This window comes from Schistocerca gregaria, chromosome X, assembly GCF_023897955.1.
Source record: "Schistocerca gregaria isolate iqSchGreg1 chromosome X, iqSchGreg1.2, whole genome shotgun sequence".
Classification (NCBI taxonomy): Eukaryota; Metazoa; Arthropoda; class Insecta; order Orthoptera; family Acrididae; genus Schistocerca; species Schistocerca gregaria.
The window spans coordinates 821,494,040-821,511,206 of NC_064931.1; the positions used below are offsets into that span (position 1 = coordinate 821,494,040).

At 42.5% G+C, this 17,167-nt stretch overlaps 1 protein-coding gene across 2 annotated transcripts in view; it reads left to right on the forward strand.

The window, feature by feature from the left end:
- The window catches only part of LOC126298372 (ceramide synthase 6), a 118,548-nt gene extending 102,148 nt beyond the window's left edge, over positions 1–16,400 (forward strand). For both annotated transcript variants that reach the window (XM_049989679.1, XM_049989678.1), the window contains exons 6-9: positions 13,275–13,393; positions 13,699–13,843; positions 13,965–14,148; positions 15,373–16,400. In XM_049989679.1, coding sequence (XP_049845636.1) covers positions 13,275–13,393; positions 13,699–13,843; positions 13,965–14,132 — 432 coding nt within the window. In that variant the 3' untranslated portion in view covers positions 14,133–14,148; positions 15,373–16,400. The remainder of the gene's footprint in view (positions 1–13,274; positions 13,394–13,698; positions 13,844–13,964; positions 14,149–15,372) is intronic.
- Positions 16,401–17,167: the final 767 nt, after the last annotated feature.

The window sequence follows — 17,167 nt, forward strand, 5'->3', positions numbered from 1 at the left end:
GCTTTTGCACATGTCAGTGTGTTAGATTGTGGGAAACGGTGGATTCCATCAAAGAAGCATCATTACATTTGAGTGAAGGTAATACATTTCTAATGAGTTCATTAGGATGGGAGATTTAAGTTGTTCTTGTTTATTTTCTAGCTGAAGCATTTAACTTAAAAATACTGAAACTGCTTTGTAATATCAAGATAAACTGATTTTCATTGAAGCAACTGGTCCCTGTGAGTATTACAATTACTTTTCAGCGTACACCACACAATAACTAATAGTTTCTGATTACCAGTACCACATTTGCTTCATCACAAAAATAATATAATAAAAAAATCTGTACACTTACAGCAAGAACAGTTAGGACTGGATCCCTTACTACCAGTCTTTATTGATGCCATACCCTTATAAACCAACATCCTTGTGACTCCAACCTTGCCATCTCATTCCTGATACATTAAAACTAATTAAATCTTCACACATAACTACTACTCCTTTCAGAGGGAAACATTCACCCTCTTATGCCGTCTGGTGTATGGGACATTTACAGGAAACCACCCTAGTCAACCGTAACCCTCTGTGTTGTTAAAGTTAATGGACCTAGGGCTTCAGATGGCTCTTGTCAGCTCAGTGTGCCATGTTATTGGACATTGATCTGCACCTCTCTGGTGGCTCCATCCATACCAAGCACACTGACCATCAACAGTACATTCATTCTGATAGCTACTACACAAAAAAAAGCACATGCACTAACCCACAGACAATTTATTGTGCCTTATCCTCACAATCCCTTTAAATTTCCACCCTCTCCAAGAACCAGTTGTAAAGGAGCACCCCCCTTCCCTCCCAATCAATCAGTATCATCATGTTCTGGAACAACATAACCATATCCTTTCCCAGGGTTTAGGCTATTTATCATTGTGTCCACAAATAAACGTCTAACCATAATATTTCCCGCCCCCTCCCAAAGTGGAATTCCACTGCCTACCCAGTTTACGCAATATCTTTGTTCATCCTTACAGCACACTAACTCCTAATCTCTTTTCTCATTGCTCACATACATGTGGAATCACCACCAGCTCCTCCACCCACCCACCCACCCACCCACCCACCCTCTCTACCCCAGCGCCGCCACAGCTCTTTGAAGGATATACGAGTGGCACACATAGGCTCCACACTATTGCTGCCTTTCTTCTGTCTCTGGCTGCATTCCCTTCCTCATATCCGCTCCTTGTCACACTATTCCTTTTTGATCTTGTATCTTGTGTTTCTACTCTTCCTGGCTTCTTAGGGTCCCTCTTGGGGTTTGACCTCCCTTTCTAAATTCCATTTCTTAAGTGTGAGCTATTTTGGAAAGATCCTCCTCCCTAGCATCTCCAGTGTGAGTTCTTCCTTCCCCCACTGTACACCCCACACAAAGATCACCAGCACATGTAGCCAGTCAGTGGAGCTGTTATGTACGCATCTGGCTGAGATGAAGAATAACTTGCTCTTCGTAGTAATAGATATATTATCAGTAGCTTTATACACAGTAAGGTGCGAACGTCTTCTCCTCCTAAAATAACGCGGCATAACTAGTCTGTGTCGATGCTGCTGCACATGCGGCTGCTTGACGACTGATGCTGTCTTACCAGAAACTTCACGTATATAGCTACCAGTTATCAGAGCAGCGCTCTTGCTGCGCCTGGGTTGTTCCTACAAAGTGAGCCCTCGATTGGGGGCAGATGTTCTGCACATGAAATGTGCTAAGCTCCATACTTCTGCCTGCTTTTCCATGGCTGTCTCTTCAGACACAAACAGTTCCCTCTCTGCTTCTACTTTTGCTTCCAAGCCCTTCCTCTCCCTGGGATAAGACCCGGGTACGACGGCTTGGAGAGAGACACTTTCCATGTTACTTGGTTCGTTCCAGGCCAGATGGGGAGACTTTCACCGCTACCAAACCTATGTTTTTGTACAACATATTGAAGGTAAGTTTGGTGAAGCTGACTTTTTCAGTAAGATGTGATGTGGTTCCCTACTGATTAAAGCCTATTCTGCCAGTCTGTTGGCTTCTTTTCATGCTTGTGAGTGCTTAGAAGACATCCTGGTGAGCATTACTCCTCACCATTCCTTAATGTGATCCAGGTCATTATTTTCAGCAGAGATATCGTGCAGTCTAACGAGGAACTCTGAACTAATCTACAATTGTGTTGATACCAGTGCTTTCATCCTGGCTTTTGAGGGGGAAACCATTCCGGAAAAAGTCATTGTGATATGAAGCCCTAAATTGCACGTCCCATGCTCTGTTTCCAGTGTCTCCATTTTGATCAAAAGTCGTAACAATGTGAGGTGAGTTCTATTTTTCAGTGACTGAGGCTGTCCTCTCCATGCGGGGAGTTCTCACACTTCACCGCCCAAATGCATCAACTGTTCTAGCCCACAATGTCTGTGCTAACTAGATTGATGATCTATAAAAAGAAAAGGAAGATTCAGGAATTAAAACCTCGTGACTATCCCACTCTGAGGCCCAACAGATATTCGACCATCTCCACCCGACATGTCTGACTTCTACCTTTGCTTCTTTTCTCCTCCCCCTGCCTCTGTCCCCCCCCCCCCCACCTCGTCCTTACTTCTGCCCTGTCGCCCTTCCATTTCCTCCTCCATGGCAGTTCCCATCCCCTCCTTGCAGAGAATCACTCCTCCTCCTCAGCCAGAGAAGAAACCCTCTTCTCTGGCACCTGCCGGGGATGGGGCACCCTCTAGGAACACTTTTCCCTGGTGCCTCCAGGACAAGAAGCCTACTTAGTCGGATGTGAGTCCTGCGCTCTATGGGCCTCAAGGCCAATCATTTGCTTTCAGATCCTGATATCGCCATGTCTTACTCTCTTCCCGACTACACCCCCTGTTGCCCTCCGGAGGAGGAGGAGGAGGAGGGGGAGGAGGAGATGCACAAGTCTTGGGATGAGGCCCTCCGACATTGGTTGGCACGTCACACCCTCTTTCTCAGTCAGGGTCTGACCATACATTCATGGATGTCATGGATGTCACTCCATCCTTACCAGTGACACACTGACACAGCGCTATGACCGATTATGACATGTTCGACATCCGTCCAGCCTCTTGCACTGTCGTTCTCCAATGGAATTGTGGTGATTACTATCATCATCTTCTGGAATTGTAATCCCTTCTTCCTCTGTACTCTGCAGCTTGTTCTGTATTACAGGAATCTCATTTTGTTGATACTTATTCGCCGACTCTTCATGGTTTCCAAGCCCTCTGCCAGAACTGGGTCAGCCCTTAACGAGACTTCGGTGGTGTCTGTGCATTGGTCCACATGGACATGGTTAGTTGTTGGGTCCCTCTTCATACTGCGCTGGAAGCAGTGGCCGTTTCAATCCGTTGAGACTCTGGCACATAATCTTTTTCTCCTTCCAGACTGGCCTCCTAAACTTCCTGTTATTTTTGCCTTCCTTGGGCAGCTTGGTTCCCCATTCCTTCTGCTTGTGGTTTTTGATGCCCATAACCCTGTCTGGGTTGGTATTGTGACCACTGGCCAGGACAGGATTGGTGAAGACCTGCTGGCAGGTCTTACCTTCCCTCCAGCACCACTCACCGTGATGTCCTCCCAGGTCACTAATGCAGATTGGTATGCCTTTTCCTCAGCTGCCACCTCACCCATTTCCCCTCATGACGGCAGTGGTGAGTCCATACAGAGTTTGACTAACACCTTCCTTTTGGCAGCTTATAGGTGTTTTGGGAATTTTCCTGACTGGTGGTACCACACCAGTCCAGACTCTTGTCACGGAGCATTTTGCTCAGCATTTTGCCTAGACCTCAGTGTCAGACCCCTGTCTGCCAGCATTCCCTCTTCGTAATCCCCCTATGGGTCTGGGGCGTTAGAATAGGCTCGAGGTATTCCTGCCTGTCGTTGGAGACGACTAAAAGGTGTCTCTCACTTTTTGGCCCTATGAGTTCAGGTCCCATTCTATGGTCTGACCAGCCACTTTCAAAATTTTACAGAAGTGTGGGCCATATGGGGAAGGACGCCTTACGTGGCGCACGGGTTATCTATAGTGCCCTTAGATTCGATCTCCTGAATCTCTTGTCATGGCCTTGCAACTGCACTTGCGATTAAACTATTTGGGCAAGGACACTTTCCAGAGTATGTCATCTTCTTCTGTTGTCTCCTCTCTTCTTTCGCCCCCATGACAATATTGGATTTATCTGTGCCCAATATCCAGCTCTGTAGCCAGTCCATTGTGGTGGGGCCATCATGTACCCATTTGGTGGTAGCCACCTGACAACACAGGGATCACACTGATGTTGCCTCAGCTATAAACTCCCCACGTATGCCAAGGAGTAGATGCCTGTCTTCTTGGGGCATCAGGACTTCCTACAACAGCCATTGTGCCAGTTGGCCTTTGCTGTGCCTGGCTGGCGCCCGTGGGGAGATCCCCTGATTGGAAAGGGTGGCATCATGGCGGATGACCCGCAATGAAGCAGACCAAGTCATTTCTTGCTGGTGACGATACGGCACCAGCAGTCTCTCAGAAGGACAAGATTGAAATCGAACTGTGGATCCTGCTCCAGATGGCTGCATCAGTGCTGGCATCCAAGGTGTGTGCTTGCACAGGGCAATGAGCAGCAATAGAGTTTGCTAGCACAAGGCAACTAATACAGCTGGACAGGGACGGACATGAATCTGGGAGCCCCAATTTTGAGACCTGCAGCTGGTGTAAGCAAGCTGACCATCAGACCTCTTGCTGGAAGGCACCAGTCAGCAGCATTCAGATTTGGGTGTGGCTGATATACATGCAGCTAGCGAAGGCACCATCTGGCCACAGCAGCATCTAGCTGCAGCAGCTTGATGGCCCATTTCGGGACATTGACCAACATAGTCTTCCCCTCATAGCTCCTGGTGGTAACTGTGTATGAAATTAGCATTATTTGTGTGAGCTTAACCTGCCTCAATTTCTGAAACTGTAGCACTTTCCCTCCTGCAAGCCACAGCAGAACCAAGGTGCAAGGCATGGTTGTTGGGCAGTCATGACATCGTTGCCTCAGTGTCACAATTTTTTTTGTCTGTGTCAGTAGTATCAGAGCCATGGCTGTGCCATGCCAATGAACAAATTTGTTTTCCAGAGACCTGAATGGTGAATTCTGCAATATCAGCATAGTCAATACAGCTGCTTGTGCAGGAACACGTACTGGCTCCAACCCCTGCAGTTTCTTAAGACTCCCTGCCATGGTGTTTTTCTGCTAAGTCAGCTATGTGATTATTCTGCTGGGTTAAGTGAAGCCATGGCGCAACCTGCATCCCCTCTTGGGAATATTCGGTCCATCAGACCACAGACTGTCCATGTTTCTGGGAGAGGTCCTGGCACACATATTACACCTAACATATACATATGCCATATTTGGATTTTCCCCGTTGAAATTCAGCTTGAACCACAATGTTCATTGGCTGAGCAGGTAACTAACTTTTACTTTTTAAGACTGATCCAGTTGACAGGTAACTGGTTTTAAGGGAGCTCAAGTGGAGGGGTTGTTTTTTGCTTCAGATAGATCAGTCTGTACAAAGTAGTCAGACTACAGTGGTACCCAAAATTGACACTCTCATTATGATGACTCTATGGTGTCAGCTACTATGATACTATTTTATGTGCTGGAGCATTTGCTGTGCACTAAAGCATCTATTCTGGGTTGCTATTAACTCGCTGAACTTCCCTCATTGAATTACACTCCTGGAAATTGAAATAAGAACACCGTGAATTCATTGTCCCAGGAAGGGGAAACTTTATTGACACATTCCTGGGGTCAGATACATCACATGATCACACTGACAGAACCACAGGCACATAGACACAGGCAACAGAGCATGCACAATGTCGGCACTAGTACAGTGTATATCCATCTTTCGCAGCAATGCAGGCTGCTATTCTCCCATGGAGACGATTGTAGAGATGCTGGATGTAGTCCTGTGGAACGGCTTGCCATGCCATTTCCACCTGGCGCCTCAGTTGGACCAGCATTCGTGCTGGACGTGCAGACCGCGTGAGACGACGCTTCATCCAGTCCCAAACATGCTCAATGGGGGACAGATCCGGAGATCTTGCTGGTCAGGGTAGTTGACTTACACCTTCTAGAGCACGTTGGGTGGCACGGGATGCATGCGGACGTGCGTTGTCCTGTTGGAACAGCAAGTTCCCTTGCCGGTCTAGGAATGGTAGAACGATGGGTTCGATGACGGTTTGGATGTACCATGCACTATTCAGTGTCCCCTCGATGATCACCAGAGGTGTACGGCCAGTGTAGGAGATCGCTCCCCACACCATGATGCCGGGTGTTGGCCCTGTGTGCCTCGGTCGTATGCAGTCCTGATTGTGGCGCTCACCTGCACGGCGCCAAGCACGCATACGACCATCATTGGCACAAAGGCAGAAGCGACTCTCATCGCTGAAGACGACACGTCTTCATTCGTCTTTCCATTCACGCCTGTCGCGACACCACTGGAGGCCGGCTGCACGATGTTGGGGCGTGAGCGGAAGATGGCCTAACGGTATGCGGGACCGTAGCCCAGCTTCATGGAGACAGTTGCGAATGGTCGTCGCCGATACCCCAGGAGCAACAGTGTCCCTAATTTGCTGGGAAGTGGCGGTGCGGTCCCCTACGGCACTGCGTAGGATCCTACGGTCTTGGCATGCATCCGTGCGTCGCTGCGGTCCGGTCCCAGGTCGACGGGCACGTGCACATTCCGCCGACCACTGTCGACAACATCGATGTACTGTGGAGACCTCGCGCCCCACATGTTGAGCAATTTGGCGGTACGTCCACCCGGCCTCCCGCATGCCCACTATACGCCCTCGTTCAAAGTCCGTCAACTGCACATACTGTTCACGTCCACGCTGTCGTGGCATGCTACCAGTGTTAAAGGCTGCGATGGAGCTCCGTATGCCACGGCAAACTGGCTGACACTGACGGCAGCGGTGCACAAATGCTGCGCAGCTAGCGCCATTCGACGGCCAACACCGTGGTTCCTGGTGTGTCCGCTGTGCCGTGCGTGTGATCATTGCTTGTACAGCCCTCTCGCAGTGTCCGGAGCAAGTATGGTGGGTCTGACACACCGGTGTCAATGTGTTCTTTTTTCCATTTCCAGGAGTGTATTATGTAACAAAGATACAGAACAAACTAAAATTAATATTGAAAAATTCTTTTCTCTTAACAAATTCCATTAACAAATCAGCTTGTAACAGAAGAATAGTCATACTCAATTGATCTCTTATGCTTCGCATTTCTTCCTCTTGATCCAGTGGTTTCTTAACTTGCTGTTTAGGTGCATCTTCTGCATCCTTTGGTGCTCTGTCTTTGTAGCAAAAGTTTGCCCTATCTTTTTCCAGGAAATGTATCCCTAAAACTATAGTCATATAACCCATTTATGGTACTACCAGTACCCACTCAATAGTCTTACTCAATTCCCATACTTCAGTGCTAATTACAGATTGACTCCTTCCTACAGTGTTATGCTTCCTTGTACCTAGTGGCACCACATCAGGAGAATTTGGCCTCAGTGACTTTGTGCACAGGTTAATTGGCCTGTCTTTGATGGCAGACGACCCTTGCAACAGTGTGTTACTGGCAACAGGTTCCCCCTATTGGAAGAATGCCCTGCTGAGTTCCATTGTGCATTGTCAAAGATCAAATTTTGCATAATGCTTGCCCTTATCCAAGAAAACATCACTTTGCAATTACTGTCAATCTCATTAATTTCCCTGTCTTCAGGTACCACCATTCCTGAAATGATTTAGCCTTGTCTGCTCAGTCACTAGCATTACAAGCATTTTCCCACTTTCTTCTCTGACCCCCCCCCCCCCCCCCTCCCTCCTTGTCTTCAGGAGTGGTGCTGTCACTGGTGGCAACAAATCTGTATCCTCTAGAAATAATGTCTGTACCACCTATTATTGACTACATTTGCAACATAATTAACATCATCAATAGCTTCCAGTGCATTATTTGCAGTGTCTACAATAAAATTGTCATCTGCAGCTACACCCCGTGTGACACAAAAGTCATTGACATATGCACATCCCAGTATGTTCCCATCCAGAAATACACCTCACCCAGGCACCAAGGCCTGTATACAGGGTTACACCTCACTCATGTGCTACAGCCTGTATACAGTGTATCTCAAACCTTATGGGTCAAATTGAAACAGGTGATAGCTGGTTCAGTCCATTGATGAGGGTACATGTTTAGGTGCTCACTGACATTAACATCAAAGTGGGCCAGTGCACTGTCATGTTGAAACCAAGTCCTTTCACACTCTGTATGAAATGTGGCAGTACATCTCGCAGGAACACCAGGTAATATGGACAAGTCCAGTGAGGAGGCAGCAAATAAGTTGCTATTAGGTGACCACCCATACATTAACAGAGAACGTTGCCTGTGGCTACTGATGTAGGTAGCGTGGGGATTGTCCTCAATCCAGAGACATTGCTGTTGTGGCTGTTGGAAACACCATCATGGGTAAATAAGGCCTCGTCTATGAACAAAAAATAAACTACAAAGTTCAGCACTACAGCACTGTGGTGGATAATCCATTGACAGAAGCGAATGCGGGGCTCAAAATCTGTTGGTCAGAGTGCTTGCACACGTTCCTTATGATAGGGGTATAATACGTGTTCCACCAGTAACCTACCCCCACCCCTACCCCCTCCCATTGTATCCTTCGAAGTGTGCGATTCACAGGCAGGTTGACGGGTGCTTATTGCTGGGTGGTTGGCCAGACAGTCCATCTCCTCAGAGTTTAGTTTGGTGTTCTGACACGTCTTTGGCAGGAACCTTGGCTGGCTCTCTCTCCCATGAACGACGCCATCTCTCGTAAGTTGGTATCCATGGAGATAAACTTCTTCCAGTTAGGATTGTGCCTGTTCTACATCTACATGACTACTCTGCAATTCACATTTAAGTGCTTGGCAGAGGGTTCATCGAACCACAATCGTACTATCTCTCTACTATTCCACTCCTGAACAGCGAGCGGGAAAAACGAACACCTAAACCTTTCTGTTCGAGCTCTGATTTCTCTTATTTTATTTTGATGATCATTCCTACCCATGTAGGTTGGGCTCAACAAAATATTTCCGCATTCGGAAGAGAAAGTTGTTGACTGAAATTTCGTAAAAAGGTCTCGCCGCGACGAAAAACGTCTATGCTGTAATGTCTTCCATCCCAACTCGTGTATCATATCTGCCACACTCTCTCCCCTATAACGTGATAATACAAAACGAGCTGCCCTTTTTTGCACCCTTTCGATGCCCTCTGTCAATCCCACCTGGTAAGGATCCCACACCGCGCAGCAATATTCTAACAGAGGATGAACGAGTGTAGTGTAAGCTGTCTCTTTAGTGGACTTGTTGCATCTTCTAAGTGTCCTGCCAATGAAACGCAACCTTTGGCTCGCCTTCCCGACAATATTATCTATGTGGTCCTTCCAAAAGCATTGTCTGTACATTCATGCTGCTTTCCAGGCACTACATCCTGTTGCACTGTACATGAAATGCATGTCTGCCAACTCTTTGTGATGAGTAACATTCCAGCTTTGACTACACGTCATGCACTATACGCAGTAACACATCTTACCATAGACCGAGAATGACAAGCTGTCTGTTGTGGTAGGCAAATGACACCATGGATAGTGAAGTGTGTGTGTCACTGGGTAATGCACCAGTACAATGCATACAGTTGTCACATGACACATGTGCTATGTGCTAAGTTGTGTACAGTGTGTCTGTCTGATGGTCAGAGATGTACATTGTTCGTCACTCGCTGTACAACAGATACCGGGATCTTTGCAAGACTGCAGCAGAACTGCATGTGCCCTTGCAGTAAATGCATTGAGACTGACAGTCTTCACTTTGAACAATTACTATGAGCTATGTTGTTGGTATGCAGTGTACTGAGTGTATGTCCATGACACAGTAAATATGCGTTTCTGACCATTGGTTCCCTATCTCAATACAAAAAGTCATGAACCTGATATCACCTACTTCAATTTTAGTGAAAAAGAATGTGACACCCTGTATAACACAAATCTACCTCCTGTGGAGTAGATACCACTGCACCTAAATTACTGTCACTACCTAAATTACTGTCACCAAAACCACTTCAGAACTTGAGTTCTTGCAAGGTATTATAACTACTAATCATACATTGTCTCTAACTTCCACAACCTTACTACCTTCCACAGCAATGAAACTGTTAATATTAACTCCTTTCTTGCTACTGTCTGCTTGTGCACAAATACTATCCCTTTTTTTATTTTTCCATCTCCGTATGCCTGCAGTAATTTATGCACGGATCGACAGGCTGCTTGTGCGTCTTGTTAACCTCTCTTTGTTTCTTTTCTGCCTCCTCTCTGTACAACAATCAACAGTCTTAATTAGGCCAACGGTAGTTGTACCTATTTCAGGAGCCAATAAATTGGAAAGGCCCTCTCCCCTCTTATAGGCTGAAATTGCTTATTCATACCTGAATTGCTTGCTCCGAACTGAGATAATTGAACCACTACAGCTCTCAGTGTTTCTAACACTGACACTGCGAAACTCGCATGTAACTCACAATAAACTAAACAGTAGAACAAAATAGGATGTCAAAAAGGACACTTAAATGCAACAGTATTGTAACATGTCTTGCTGTAACTGAACTTCTCCACAAGAGTGGCTGAAGTTACGTTGCCCATACTCACTGACACAAGAAACACATTTTTACACACCCTCGGAACATTGTTTGAACCTAATGCCTCAACTCAAATATGAAAACAGAATTAAACATCTGGTAGAAGACCAACCCATTCATCCTAACACTTGCAAGCAAAAACCAAACAAAAAAACGCTGCACTGACCCTGCTGTGGTGGTGGTGATATTTGCGTGTTTCGGCTGCCAATGCCCTCAACGTCACCTTAAACAATTGGTCTATGCTTCAGACAACACTGATACAGAAACTCATCAGCATCTTGTGGAAGCCTGTGAAACGATTTGAGACATTTGGAGTTGTTTGAAAGTGCATTGCAGTCCTCTCTTCGACAAGTGCATTCATGCTTGTGTGGGAGCAAGAAGAGGATATTGGAACATTCACTACTAGTATCACAGTTCACAACACTTTCAGGCTGACAATAGGGAACTGAATTGTGATTGTAAAGTTTAATGAATAATGTTTGCTTATATGTTCATATGAACCTTTTTCTTATGTGGTTAAGGACCCTGACCCCAAATGTATGTAAAAATGTTTTTTGGTCATCCTGTCTATCATACGACCTCATTTAGTGTGATGTTAAACTGAAAAGAAAAAAAAGTACACACATTTGAATTGGTATACATCTTTGTACAATTGCTTCAAATACTTTGTAGTGTTGTTAACAGTGAAAAATATTCCAGATGAAACACTTTCACATTTCTTAAATGCATAATGGAGATTAGACTGTATCATTAAGTAATAAATAAGTATGTTAACTGATTCATCAGTTGGTTCTTGAAAGAACTACTTCATATTTATTAATGAAAAGCACAGTAATTGTGTGTGTTCAGCAGTATTAATTTATTAAGTTGACTAATTTTCAGCTTAAAAGGTCCCTGTCAGACTTACAGTTAGTTCATAGAAGATATGCAATACTGTGCTTTTCATTTATAATTAATAAAAAATCAGATGTAGTAGAGTGCTTTAGGTACTGATTGCAATTATGTCCTTGGTATGTGCACTATATTTACTATGTAGGGATACTTCACTAATTTTTGTTTGTTTTTTAAACATGTTCGGCACAAGCTATATGGAAGAGGTACAACTAAGAAAAATGAATTTTATCTAAAAAGGTAAAGAAAACTCCTCGAACTGGGCATTCAATAAGAGATGAATGTTTGATGGCCATTAGGTTAGCATGAACTGTTTCCAATAGGTTTTAGTATTCTATTACGGAACTGCATCTGAAAAATTGCAGTTGAGTGTGAAAATCAAATCTTAAATATTTCAAAATTGGTTTGAAATTACTGGTCTGTTAAACAGCAGTAGCAGTTCACATGTAGGCAGCTGCTAAGGGTAATATGGCAAGAATCATAAACACACTATTTTGATGCCTTGGAACCATTGTGCAGCACCTATCGAGATACCCAGTAGTAGTATTTTTGAGTTCTCAGAAGCATGAACTAAAAATATTAAAGCAAGTAAAAATTTTGAGACTAGTGAAGGTGTCTACTCACTGTAAGATAAGTACTTTGTTCAGGTTTTTCATGTCTGAGATAAGAAATATTGATTTTCATTGTATGTGAAAATCTGTATGTTACAATTTGAAATGGGATGTTCTTGTACGGAACCCTATTTTCAGCCAGTATCTGTTAGCATTTCAGTGAATGGAATGTAGTAATACTGATGGGAAATAATTTGTCTAATTAGTGTGCAAACAACTACATTATTCAGTCTCGTGCCATCCTAGAGGTGGTAGTAGTAGTTGTTGTTGTTGTTTGAATATACATATGTATATTTGCTTGTTAAAAAAGGTCTGCTGTCTTTGAATTGTTCTGTTTATGAAAACCTCAGCTTTGCCAATGTTCAGTTCCGGTTTACTGGTGGCTGGTCCACATTTCGGAATCTAATATTCCACATTTGGACATGAAATACATTGCCTCTATAAATTTTATTCAGAGTACCCTTTTTCAGGGCAACATCTCCTGACAATTGCTTAGCTCTTTTTGGATCTGCAGTTTATTTTCAAACTATTTTGTACATCAGAGAACTGTTGTTAGATTTAAAAATCCATATTTCCCATGACCTCAATTTGTATCAGATCTGGAGTAATAGGTTTTACTGTGCTAGTCAAAAGTTTCAGTATTTCTGCGGCATTTAGCCTTTCTAATATTAGGAGGTACTTGATAGGCCAAAGGACACACTTTATGCTGAGAGACTGACAGTAAAATCTACTAAGGTGGGCTACAGTGTGTGGGTGAAATGGTACTTCATCAGAAGCTGTTTCCTGATAAACCTCCAGTTTTCATTTTAATTTTTTCAAGTTTGCACTTTCATGAGGATTTTTTTTATACCTTGTGCATCCTCATACATGGTAAAATACCTTCTGACACAAACATATGTTCTTATGTACTGAAGTTGGGATTTCGGTTGCTGCTACCCGCAATTGTTGTAGTACAGAATATTTACAGAACAAAATAAGTAATAGTTTTATATAATACCAGCAATAGACAAAATTTTTATGTTGTTAAAAGTGTATATGACTGAGTCATTATCTTTGTTTGTCTTCCTGCTCTAGGCTGCAAAATTGGCTAAATATGCAAACTACCAAAAACTTTGTGATGGCCTCTTCATTATTTTTACAATTACTTGGATTGTTTCACGCTTGGGTGTATATCCATTTTGGGTAATAAGGAGGTAAGTCTACCTTTTTAAAAGTGCACTTTGGACGATGTTCCATGAAATATTGATATGAAATTTTATTTCATACTGCACACATCTTGCTTGTCATAAGCAGAAAACTTTGTTATTTAACAGATTATTAATTTTTTTTTACTTTTTAAGATGTTCTGGCTCTTATATTTCATTATTTTGGTGGTGTTGATAGTAACAACATGTCACCATAATAGGTGAAGAAATATTGTAAAACTATAAACATAGTGATTCTATTTTGTGTGTAGATATGTAAACAAATCACTGTAAATCATTGTCTGTCTTTTCAGCATCACCCATGATGCTCCAGTTATAGTTGCTTTGTTCCCAGCCTATTATATATTCAATTCATTGCTGATTTTGCTTCTGGGTCTACATTGCATATGGACTTATTTCATATTGAAGATTGCATTTAAGTCTTTACAAGCTGGTCAGGTAAGAAAAGCATGAAAACACACACACACACACACACACACACACACACACACACAGATACACAGATACAATTCCGTTGCATAAAGGTGTTATCACTGTATATGTCTTGATGTTGCCACAGATGGAGGGCGACATTCGAAGTTCATCTAGTGATGACAGCCTGTCTGAAGACTTGGATCATGACAGTCAGGTTGGCTCAAAGAACCAGAATTTAGTTGGCAATGGTACAGTAACTGCTGCCGCTGCTGTTGTTGCTGCTTCTGCTGCTACTACTACTGCTGCTGATTAACCCCATCAATAATGTGGTATGTAACATCAGTGCTTAATATATAATTAGTGTCAATCATAAAGTGTTAGACATAAAATTACTGCAAAAGAAATTTCTCATTTTTATACAAGTGGACTGGTTTCATTTCTTCTAGACTGACAGATAACATTTGCTAGTTGTTCTTAACACCTGGGCCACAGCAGAACCATACTTTGCAAAAACTGTTCTTGGTATAGTTCAAATCCTACTTGTATATTATTCGCTACCTGTTTGTCAGACTGTCTTCTGGCAAAAATGTTCATGCTGAGGTGGTAAGAGTTGGCAACATTGATGAGGTAGTTACCTTATACTCTGTGCAGATCAGTTGTGTTAAATAAAAAAGTTAAATGTGTGTGTCAGGCAGACAGTGCGCCTTTTATTTAATTTGAGAAGCTCATCTCAGATACTTAGAAGATTGTAATTAATATTGTATAGTCTGAAAGGTAAAACTTTTACCAGCTTACAAACAGCATTCAAAACTTAACCACCATTTCACACATTACAGCAAATGACTGTTGGAGACTGACATTGCCGTAAAGTCAACTTCAGTTCAAACTAATTACTAGCAAAGACTGCAGAAGTGTAATGAAACAGTAGCATAATTTAGACACAAAGGAATTACAGACATTGGCTGAGAGCTGACACTGATTTAAATTGATGGGGAAAGTTGAAAATTTGTGCTGGAACGAGATTCATACCTAGGTCTCCTGCTCACTAGGCAAATGCACTGACCAGTGTGTCATCTGGACACAGTGTTCATCCCAGATACATGGATTACCCAGCACCCCTCCCATCAGACCCAAAATTTCAATTAATTTACACACTTCTGATGTAGTGCCCTTTGACCATTATCCTCTTTACTCATGGCAGTTCACCAATTCCCATAAAAGTCTGAGCCTGGTATGCACCTGCTCAGAAGAAATTTTTGGCCATCCTCGCCTTATTTATTTATCTGTGGGGTCTGTTCTTTCTCACATGTCTGAAAGAACAGACACCATATATATGTAAGTAATATAATTTTTATCCAGGTGCTATGCATCAACCATTTGTCCAGCTCAACCTCCTCTTATTTTTCGTTAAGGCTTATTATGCTCAGAAGTACATATGGTCACGTCTTTCATTTTTGGAAAGCTGGATCTAGTAGATTAAAATATATGGGGTATTGTTGTTGGAGGTTTATATTCATTTTATCATTTGACAGGTTATGCTTCTTTGATTTCAGGAGTGTGCATGGCTGTGCTTTCGTAATTAGATGCAGTGAAAGGACTGGAGCTCAAAATGATACAAAGTATGCAATGTAATTTAATGCACTGTTATAACAATATTCATCACAGAACTGGATTGCAAATCTGAAACCTTTAACTAAAACGATCAGTGCAGTGCTTGTGCCTGTGGAGTACAGCTTACAAAGTGAAGCCCTATCAGGCATTGTATCAGTGCTATGTGGGTGTACCACAAGACCAAGAATTGGATTTGTCGTCTCCCCTTCCCCTCCTCGTGTGTGTGTGTGTGTGTGTGTGTGTGTGTGTGTGTGTGTGTCCATGTTTTTTATGTAATTGAGTGTTTATTGTACTGAACTGAATATAAAATATTACTGTGTTATTAGAACAGAAGAATGTGAAAGTCTACTTTTTGTGATATATGGCTGTAAAACATGAACATTTAATTTAAATTGTGTATTATAACCAAATGAAATTTTATGGTAGTAATAAATTTTTGCAGTCATGTTCTGATACTTCCACAGAAAATGGAGGTTTTTTTGTTAAATTACTGTTTTTGGTGAAGCCAGTTTTGGTTGTGAAGTGATTGTAACAGGAAGCTACTGGAGTTGTATACATTTCATTTGTGAAGTAGAGATCAGTTTCTCATGTACAGTCACTGTATGTGTTAAATGTATCCTTGTCAAGGACTAATGATTATAAAATGCTACAGCATATGGAATTGTGTGGTGTATGAGACCAGTGAAAATTATTATAAAATATGACTATATTATTCAGTTATTAAAAAACAGTAAAACAGTAAAACAGTCTTTCGGTATTGGTTTCATTGTGATGACTGAAATGCGTATAAAATGGCAGCTACTCATAAGATGGCATAAGTTGCAGCTGATATCCATTAGCAGAGCAGTATAATTAGTCTTCTGGAGACTATTTATTAATGTGTTCAGTATTTCACATTACTGTTTATATAATTTGCACTTGATATGAATATATTTTTTTAAATAAAACTATTGATATGATTTAAAAATTTTCCTCTGTTCCTTCATTGTAAAACAACTATCTCTGAGTAAGTATGCAAATAATTGTTTAAAAGTCTTGGGGTCACATGCTTTGTTTAGTTAGTGGAACATTGTGGTGCTCACATAACTTTACCCGGTGCTAATGTTTAAAAATTACATAGTAATATCCGGGATGGTGTCTATCATTGGCAGATGGAGTATTTCCATTGTGATGATCCTTAGTCTGATGCTTCCACATACTTGTCAAGTATGCTAGACAGTAGAGTTTGCATAGGGAATAATTGCCTAAAGGCTAACATAATTCCCTTTGATTTTTTAGGCATGTGATCCAAGTGTGAGCATCTTACATCAAATTCATGGTACATCTTTCGTGTTAAGAGCTGTTCAGATTGTCACCACAGGCAAAATGTTGCAAGAAAAGCTACTAACTGAAGAAGAAACATAGGACAATCGTGTGTTGCTACTTTCAGAACAAAGTATTTAGAAGTTGTGGTGGCAGCCAACTGTTTATTTTGGTATGATTTTGGATGTAACTATGGGATTACAGGAGTGTGGGTTGGAAAGAGAGAGAATTGGGTCTGGTTGGTATTCTGTAGACTGTTTGTGGGAAATGTGGTAGCTGTGAAGCACAAAAGTCTGACAGGACATTTAATCAGACTTCTGTGAAAAGGTAGTCTGTCAAAATTGGGCAAAGCAATTTGTTGGTTATGAGAAGTAAGTCTAAATCATCATTTCCTTTGGGTCTTTGTCCCACTGCAACACAGGGTTAGCCTTGTTA